This window comes from Drosophila sulfurigaster, chromosome 3, assembly GCF_023558435.1.
Source record: "Drosophila sulfurigaster albostrigata strain 15112-1811.04 chromosome 3, ASM2355843v2, whole genome shotgun sequence".
In the NCBI taxonomy this organism is placed as follows: Eukaryota; Metazoa; Arthropoda; class Insecta; order Diptera; family Drosophilidae; genus Drosophila; species Drosophila sulfurigaster.
Genome location: NC_084883.1, coordinates 2,176,368 through 2,186,000, shown reverse-complemented (window position 1 = coordinate 2,186,000; position 9,633 = coordinate 2,176,368). Strand labels below are relative to the sequence as shown.

General features: G+C 39.7%; 1 protein-coding gene and 1 non-coding gene across 2 annotated transcripts; one reads left to right on the top strand and one right to left on the bottom strand.

The window, feature by feature from the left end:
- The first annotated feature begins 34 nt into the window (after positions 1 to 34).
- On the top strand, positions 35 to 4,147 carry LOC133845349 (valine--tRNA ligase). Its single transcript, XM_062279798.1, is given in 7 exon segments — positions 35 to 170; positions 265 to 459; positions 764 to 919; positions 921 to 932; positions 994 to 2,256; positions 2,319 to 3,348; positions 3,412 to 4,147. Coding segments are annotated over 6 exon segments (3,147 nt in total). The 5' UTR covers positions 35 to 170; positions 265 to 276; the 3' UTR covers positions 3,915 to 4,147.
- A 468-nt stretch (positions 4,148 to 4,615) lies between these two features.
- Positions 4,616 to 4,687, bottom strand: Trnah-gug (transfer RNA histidin (anticodon GUG)). The gene has a single exon. It is a non-coding gene; the product is annotated as a tRNA-His (tRNA).
- Positions 4,688 to 9,633: the final 4,946 nt, after the last annotated feature.

Below are 9,633 nucleotides of genomic sequence, written 5' to 3'. Positions count from 1 at the left end.
TCGATAACACAATACAAGCATCGATAACTCAATGAGTACATTGGGAAAATATATCTGCATCAGTGTGACCTTTATGAAAGTGAATGCGTGGGATATTTAAAAATCAGCTGACGGCCACACTGTGGTCACACAACTGCACACGTTTTCATCTGTGGCGCATCTGATTGAGAGTGAGTTGTTTATTATTGTATTTATTCATCAATGGAATTAATTGCATCGGCCTGGTAAAGTCAAATAATTCAAACGGAGACAGCTTTATTGTAGACCTGAACTATTATGTCGGAGCAAGAGCAACCTAGCAGCACGGAGACGCCGACCGGTGATGGCGAGCCACCAAAGACAGCCAAACAATTGGAAAAGGAGGCCAAGAAAGCTGAGAAATTAGCTAAATTGCAGGCGAAATTGGACAAAAAGGCAGCTGCAGCACCAGCAGCCGGCGAGAAAAAGGAAAAACCAGAGGTAAATGCGTCCTGTGATCTAAAAAATGCAGTGCTGCTATGTATTAGGTTATGTTATTTGTTGTTGCAACAAAATCGTATTTCACACATTCGTGAGTCATAAAAGTAAACGTGTGCAATTTGAGCTGCTCGCGTGATTTCGTGCGCTTGCTCCATATTCAAAACAATTAGTCTCGTGTCACGAAGATAACTAAAAGTGAATGTTACTATTGTTATACCCGAAATGCTTAAGCAAAGAAAGTTTGCAAAAAAGTAATTTAACCAGTGAAGTAAGTGAAAGTTAATGCTCTGCTCTTGTCTAATAGAAACGCACTAAAGAGTCCAAGGAGGCAGCTATCTACACGGCCAATACAGCCCCAGGCGATAAGAAGGACATCAGTGGTGCTTTGCCGGATGCGTATAGTCCACGCTATGTGGAGGCTCAGTGGTACAGCTGGTGGGAGAAACAAGGCTTCTTCACCCCCCGAATATGGAGTAAGAGATTGAATGAAGTCAATCCCATTAAATTCACTATCTAATATTGTATATATTCCAGCGTGAGTCGATCAATTCTCCCAATCCGAATGGCAACTTCATTATGGTCATTCCGCCTCCAAATGTGACTGGATCTTTGCATTTGGGCCATGCGCTTACCAATGCTATCGAGGATGCAATTACTCGCTATCATCGCATGAAAGGACGCACCACACTGTGGGTGCCTGGTTGTGATCATGCAGGTATTGCCACTCAAGTGGTGGTCGAGAAGTTACTGTGGCGTGATGAGCGTCTGTCACGTCACGATCTTGGCCGTGAGAAGTTCATTGATCGTATCTGGAATTGGCGTCGTGAGAAGGGCGGTCGTATCTATGACCAGCTAAAGGCGCTGGGCTCGTCCTACGATTGGACGCGTGTTGCCTTCACCATGGATCCCAAATTGTGTCGTGCCGTCACTGAAGCCTTTGTGCGGTTACATGAAGAAGGCAGCATCTATCGTAGTTCGCGCTTGGTCAACTGGTCGTGCACTTTGCGTTCAGCCATTTCGGACATCGAAGTGGACAAAGTGGAACTAACAGGACGCACCTTTCTGTCCATACCTGGTTACGAGGAGAAGGTCGAGTTCGGCGTACTTATCAAGTTTGCCTACAAAGTGGAAGGCAGCGACGAGGAGATCATTGTGGCCACCACTCGTATTGAGACTATGTTGGGTGACACAGCTGTAGCTGTCCATCCGCAGGATGAGCGCTACAAGCATCTGCATGGTAAGCAGGTGGTTCATCCATTCTGTGATCGCAGACTGCCCATCGTGTGTGATGAGTTTGTTGATCAGAACTTTGGCACTGGCGCGGTGAAGATTACACCTGCCCATGATCCCAATGACTACGAAGTGGGCAAGCGTTGCAATCTGCCATTTATCACCATTTTCAATGACGATGGCTTCATCATTGGTGACTATGGCGAGTTCACTGGCCTCAAACGTTTCGACTGCCGCAAGAAGATCCTCGAGAAACTCAAGCAGTTGGGTCTGTACCGCGAGACGCTCAACAATGCAATGGTGGTGCCCATTTGCAGCCGCTCCAAGGACGTGGTTGAGCCCCTGATCAAGCCACAATGGTATGTCAGCTGCTCAGACATGGCAGCCTCTGCCACTGAAGCTGTGCGCTCTGGCGAGCTGAAAATTGTGCCTGAGCATCATACAAAAACTTGGTATCACTGGATGGACGGTATTCGCGATTGGTGTGTCTCCCGCCAGCTTTGGTGGGGCCATCGTATACCCGCCTATCACGTCAGTTTCAAAGATGCAAGCATCAAAGCTAGCACGGTAAGTAGCTCCTGAGAATCCCATATAGATACCCTTCTCACATTGATTCAATATATTGACAGCCCGACGATGAGCAGTACTGGATTGTGGCACGCAGTGAAAAGGAGGCGCTCAGCAAGGCGGCTGCACGCTTCAACGTAGATGCCAGTCAGATAGTACTGCAACAGGACGAGGATGTCTTGGACACTTGGTTCAGCTCCGGTCTCTTCCCATTCTCTGTGTTCGGCTGGCCGGACAACACTGCCGATATGCAAGCATTCTATCCAACGTCCCTGCTTGAGACGGGTCATGACATTCTCTTCTTCTGGGTGGCACGCATGGTATTCTTCGGCCAAAAACTCTTGGGTAAGCTTCCCTTCAAGGAGGTTTACCTGCATCCAATGGTGCGTGATGCCCACGGACGCAAAATGTCCAAGTCATTGGGCAATGTCATCGATCCTATGGATGTGATACACGGCATCACACTCGAAGGATTGCACGAGCAACTCATTGGCTCCAATCTTGATCCGCGTGAGATCGAGAGGGCCAAGGCCGGTCAGAAACAAGACTACCCACAGGGTATTCCCGAATGTGGATCCGATGCGCTTCGTTTTGCTCTCTGCGCATACATCACACAGGCGCGCGACATCAATCTGGATATCAATCGTGTTCAGGGATATCGTTTCTTCTGCAACAAGCTGTGGAATGCGACCAAATTCGCATTGCTGTACTTCACCGGCGACGAGCTCTACGACACACAGTTGACACTTAATGATCAATCAAATCAAATGGACGCCTGGATATTGTCAAGATTGGCAGCCACCATTGAAACTTGCAACACAGGATTTGATTCGTACGATTTTGCAGCTGCCACAAGCGCTTGCTACGCATTCTGGCTCTATGATGTCTGCGATGTGTATTTGGAGTGCCTCAAGCCCATCTTCCAAAGTGGCAGTGCCGAGCAGCAGGCGGCTGCAAGACGCACACTATACGTGTGCCTGGACTATGGATTGCGTCTTCTCTCGCCTTTCATGCCCTTCATTACCGAGGAATTGTTTCAACGTTTACCACGTGCTGACCGCACCCCAAGCATTTGCGTATCCAGTTATCCCAGTAAGTGATGAAGTCTTTACCCAAGTTTGCTAATTTCTAACGGCATTTTAATCTTATTTACAGCTAACACTTCGTGGCGCAGCACCCAAATTGAATCAGATGTAGAATTCGTGCAGAAGGCAGCTCGTATCATTCGCTCCGCGCGCTCAGATTACAATTTGCCGAATAAGACCAAGACGGAGGCTTACATTGTTTGCACCGATGATGCGCCCAAGGCGATACTACAGCGTTATAGTAGCGATCTGTCCACTATCGCCTACTGCTCCAAGGTGGCGTTCGATACACAACCGCCAGCAGGTTGCGCCATTCTTACTGTGTCTGGCCAATGTGAAGTGCATCTGCTGTTGAAGGGACTAATTGAGGCCGATAAGGAAATTGCTAAGCTGAACAAGAAACGCGATCAATTGGAACAAACTGTTGGCAAGCTGACTCAAGCCATGCAGGCGTCTGACTATGCCACAAAGGTGCCAGCCGAGGTACAAACAGCTAATGAGACTAAGCTCACGGAATCCCGTACAGAAATTGATCGCATTGCCGTCGCAATTGAAACGCTGAAACTCATGTAAAAGCTGGATGCTAGAGTAAAAGGATCCTCTACAATTATGTTGATATTCTCTTAAACGCTTGACTATACTCGCTAAATGAAAAGTACAGAATTAACAAGCTACAATGCATTTCACTGGAAAGTTTAAAGTTTAATTAAATAGCTGCAATTTATAAAATATCTGCTAATTTATTAAATGTATCACACGAACTTATTGAATTTAAAAAATATATATGATTTGAAAAATAAAGAAAACTCTTTCATGGCTTTAAAATAAACCGCATTCTCATAAATGAAGACTATTTGATGAATATGTACGTATTTTGAAGAAAACAGTTGGGATTAACATGTCTAAATATAACTTCTATTTAGTTTATTAGTTACAAACTATCTACAATTGGTTGCTGATGAACAATAGTAAGCAGCTATTTCAGAATTCTATTTATTTTAATCTAAAACCAGGGACAAGAGTGTGAATATTCATATAATACATACATAAAGACATTTAAAACACGATAAATGAATAATCAGCTGTTGTGTAAAGTTAGCTGCGGTGAAAGTGTTGTCAATTACGCAAAAAATGTGAATTTGGATTTTGCCGTTTATTCATTCAATTTTATTCTTTAATGTAAAGTTAAAGTTAGTAATAAAGAAGAGAATAAAAATAAAATTTATAAAAATAAAAAAAATTACTGGGTTCCGTGACAATGCGTATTGCAGCATTGCCGTGACCAGGATTCGAACCTGGGTTACCACGGCCACAACGTGGGGTCCTAACCACTAGACGATCACGGCTACACCCAGCTGATGCTAAGCATTCGCTAAAATCACGTTTTGTTCGGGAGAAATGGACAAATGTCTTAAAATTTGACCTAAAAACGATTTGCGAAAGCGATCAAATTTGGCAGGCAATAATTCGCTTTTATATGTTTTATGTTGAGTAGTTTGCTTATCTGCTTGTTTAAATTGGGTTGACTTTAAATTAAAGGTAAGAGAAAAGAAAACTCATTGTATTAAAGATGACAAATAAATTGAATCCAAAAATAAATTTATTTCTCTAAATTAAACTGTAAATAATTATTATTAAAAAAATAAGTTGTTATTTTTAAAATACTCTTTTATAAGTTTTACCAAAATTGGGAAATTTTGTTTTTCATTCAAAATGTTATTTATATTAGTAAACTGTTTATTTTTATTTTAGCACTTACAAAAATAATTAAATTAAAGAAATTATTTTCTAGTCAAAAAAATAAATAATAATATAATAAATAATTAAAATAAAAATAAAGACAATAGTAGTTATTTGTGAATAAAGATTTATAATTTTATTTAAAGCAAAAATAATACAAAATAAAATCTCAACTGGTAAGATCAAGAATAACATAAGATAGCTCTGCTATTAACATTTTAAACAACAGAATGTTTTTTTTATGTGAAGTCTGTTATGTCTGCAAATGAAGTGGGCAAGGTAAAGTAAAAAGTGTTTTAGATCCCGAAACCACATTCTTTGAGATGCTCGACAATGATCTTGCAGGAAAAATAAAGAAAAACAATTTCTTAAGACATTGGATCTCCATTGACTCCACATCTCGCAACAAAAAATTTGGAGCCAAGGTCTTGCGATGTAGCAGGCGCTCAGCAATCAAAACTAGTACTCCTATAGTAAAATGCAACGTGGGAGAGCAAGTTGTGCCTCACTTGACCTGCTGTGACCTGCAGCATCATTATAATGTGAACCCATTGTTAACCATGTGTAACGAAGTGTAACAAGCGACTAGGCGAACAGATTGTGTAGCAGAAGACTGCTCATCTGTGTATCTACGTCTCTCTAAATTTTCAATGCATCGTTGCATCCTCTGGGAAATTTTTTGGCCTATTGTACCCCACACAATGTCAATACGTACTATATTTAACTTTTTCTATGATGTGATTCCACGCCCGTGACGCCTTGCTATGGTCTGTGTCAATTTCTGATGCGTTGATACATTTTTATACTTTGAATCGTGGTTGAAACCGAACATTTGTTTATTAACTTTTTGAACGAATTGTTGTTTAGTTAATTAATTTAATTTCAATAGGGTCACATAACGTAAAGAAAGTAGATATTGATCAATAGATTTAGATGTTCCAGAGACTGTTTGCTACCTGCAGGAATTGTTCTTTGAAAATCATGGAGTAAAGATCAGTGGACACTTAAATAATAATCAAAGAATGGCATGCAGCTACGAGATACCCGGTAATGCAACTATTCAATATTTTTTGGAAGTTCGAAATAATTTACTGCAGTTTCTATAGAGGATAGACTTTTAAATGTATATTGTTAGCTTCAATAAAAATACATTTGAAATTTTTAATGTTAAGTAAAAACAAACGAAAAAATCTAAATAAATAATAAAATACGATGCATGATTTTTGAAATATTGAATTTAAACTAGAGTGACATTTTTTGTTGTAAATTTTAAAAATTCAAGGGTCAAACCCAGACAGATAGTTTATTGCAGTAGATATAAGTTCAAACCGTCAGAAGACCTTTTGACTATGTATTTGGATACCGGGTATACAAAAATAACACCCTTCAAACGATCATCACAATATCTATGTATATGTATAGATTATTTCCTTTTCTCTTTTATTGTCTCCACCTCTCTTTTAAGCATAGATAATCGGTTTGTTTGTTTTATTTGTCGAATTCGGAATAGACCAGCATAATATTTAGGCAGTCTTTGGTTCGATATTTTGTGGAAGACGTCAGTCTGAGTGCAGCATCTCAACTGCAATATCTCCAAGTTACGACTAGACGAATCTGATCGCCTGTTGAAATGCGACATATTTACATGTTCCCATTGTCTGATAAGTTCGAAAACTTCAAACTCGAAATTCATCTCACAAGTGATGAAAATGCACCTCGTACCATTGTCATGGTGATAAATGATGAATAAATTGAGATGCATTGAAGTGCAACGAAGTGTAACATTGTATTAGGCGAGCAGCAAGTATCAGCAGGTGGATTGTAAAAGTGTAGCAGTGATTTTTCTCATTCAAACCGAAATGCAGCTGCAGGTGGCTTTAGGGTCTCCGCATGCAAACAGTTTTGGGGTACCACACAATTTCTTGGAAAATGTAATGGGAAATCTACAAAATTGGATTCGGTTGAGTGGTGTGGGATGCTGGTGTCAGAAGTGCTACCTGCTGTGTTTAGGTTCTCTATCTCATTTTCAAAACACTTTCTAGAATTTCTGACAGCCTGTTGGAAAAATTGATTCGGTCACGCTTCACTGATTCCACTTACAGCATCATTCTTTTCAAACAAAATTTATTTATTATCTTCAACCACATTTGATCCTTTAACATCTTCTATTATTTCTGTCAATCTGTTGAATTCGTTGATTTGGTCACGCTTTAATGCATCTGACAAGATCTATCCTAGTTTTCCATAATTTACCAAAAAAGATCGCCTTCATTAATTCCTGAAAAACTTACTAATAATGCTGTTCACCTGTTGTCAATTTTGATTTGCACACGCTTCACTGATTCCAGCATCTTTCCAAATTTTCCTTTTTGAATTTTCCTAAAAGAATTTTCTGCCTTTTTCTTGCTGCTATTGCTGTTCATCTGTTGACTTTATGGAACCGATGACGCATCAGTGATTTAAGGAAAATCAATCAGGAAAAACAGGAAAGGAAATCTTTCTCGAAGTTTGTTTTATTTGCTGAACACCTGTTAACAAGATTTTTCCTGATGCGCTTCATTGACTTTGGTGATCTATGGTGACCATCCTAATTCCTAATTTTAAAGATACCCAACATCTTCCTAAAATATCTGTAAACCTGTTCCTAAATTATGCATCAGTGCGTTTTAACAATGAAAAGATTTTGAAGAAAATCTAAATCTTAATCTGATATTTGATCCATTACATAATGAGTTCTATTGTTGTTTAATTGAATGTATGTGCATCAAGAAGTGAAAGGGTCAAAGGCTTAAACTGTAGCATTCGAACGGGAAAACAGAAGTTAAACACAGTCGCTCAAGATGCAAGATCTCAAACATCTCGCACATACATATATACATGAAAGGGCAATCATTTATCCCAAGTGTGTATCTGCGACACGCATTACCCGTCGAGCAGGTAGCTGATCGCTGATCTGTTGCTTTGTGTATCTTCCTTCGCTTAAACTCAGAGCTGAGCTGATTGCTTTCGCTGGATGCTGAGCACCTCGTCATCCGATCAGCTTGATTGCATTTTGAAACCGCAGGCTATTCGGAGTTGGTTTGTACCTTAAATGCCAATGATCGTTTCCTTTTGTTTACTCGCTTGTTGGTTTATACCCTGAACACTTTGCAATAGGTGATGCTCAACTAAAGGTAGGTTTGAAATTAGCTCCTAATGTAGTTTCTAGTTGGACTCACCGGATGACTACTATACCATGTTATACCATAAGAATTATTTATTAATTATTATATTTGTGAAAACTATTTTTTGTGTTTTATTGCTATTAGTATTTGTTTATTATTGCTAATATATTTGTATCTTTATATCAATGATTAACATTAATAAAATGATAATCAATCAAAAAAAAATTTTTTACAATTAACAATGTTTGCGAGTTTATTATTTTATCTTATTACTATACATTTTAAAAGAAATGCTTTCGAACGAAGACTGCTCATAGCCAATTTAAGTAAATAAATAAATAAAAAAAATTAAATTCTTGATCTGTTTTGCTTTTATGTGAATTAATAGAATATTTCTTGAAAATTGTTAAGCCAATTTTCTTCTTCTGTCTACAGGGTATTTTATTTTCGGTACACCTTCTTTTCTTTCTTTTCCTTTCTTCTTTTCTAATTGAATTCGAACAGGTAATCAGCAACGGGACGAAGTGAGGAAACACAAGCAGAATTTCAGCATGACTTCAGCACGACAACTGAAAGCCATTGCTGTTCTCCTGTTGAAATGCTACAGTTTTTCAACTCTTTCATTGTTATGGCGATTTGCATGTGGGAAGAAAAAGTCGTTTGCTGTTTGTTTAATTTTAATAAAGCGTGAAATGAGCCCAGGGGCACAGCAAACGCAGCAAGTCAAAGTCTGGATCTGGAGTGTAGTCGCTGTATGTCTGAGTAAATGTCTGGATGAGTGCTTCGCTGGGTTCGGTCTCGATGTTTGCCGCATTGCTGCTTTCTTTGAATGTAATTCAATACATTCATTATGATTCACCGCATGCTTGAGTCAATTAAGTGGGGAACGCCCTTGGTGGTGGTGGTTGTTGGTTATTTGGGCACTTACTCGCTGCTGCTCATTTAGAACTTGCCGCCGGCTGTGGCAGCTGTTGGCCTGGTAAAAAACATGAAATTATCGTGACAAACATCGAAATTCATTAGCATTTAAATGCCGGCGTGACATTGATCGAGGCAATGATCGAGTGAGTCTATTATTAAGTTTGTTCACAATCTTGCTGATGATCGCAAATTGACTGTCAGAGGCACAGGCACACAGGAATGTCGATCAGAGAACTTGCCACACATTCTTATTTTCGGGGTTGCAAGATGCAGTGGCACGTGCCACGGCTTCTTGTGTAATTTGATGCTTGTAAACGTCTTGAGTGCACACAGGCAAGCAGAAATCTTAAAAGGTAGCTCATCTTCACAACAAACTCGCACGCATTTCGGGGTTGAAGACCAAGTCTCAAGATACAGCTAAGCCCTAAATGTGTGTGCGTGTGGCATGCATGGATCAGGCAAGATCA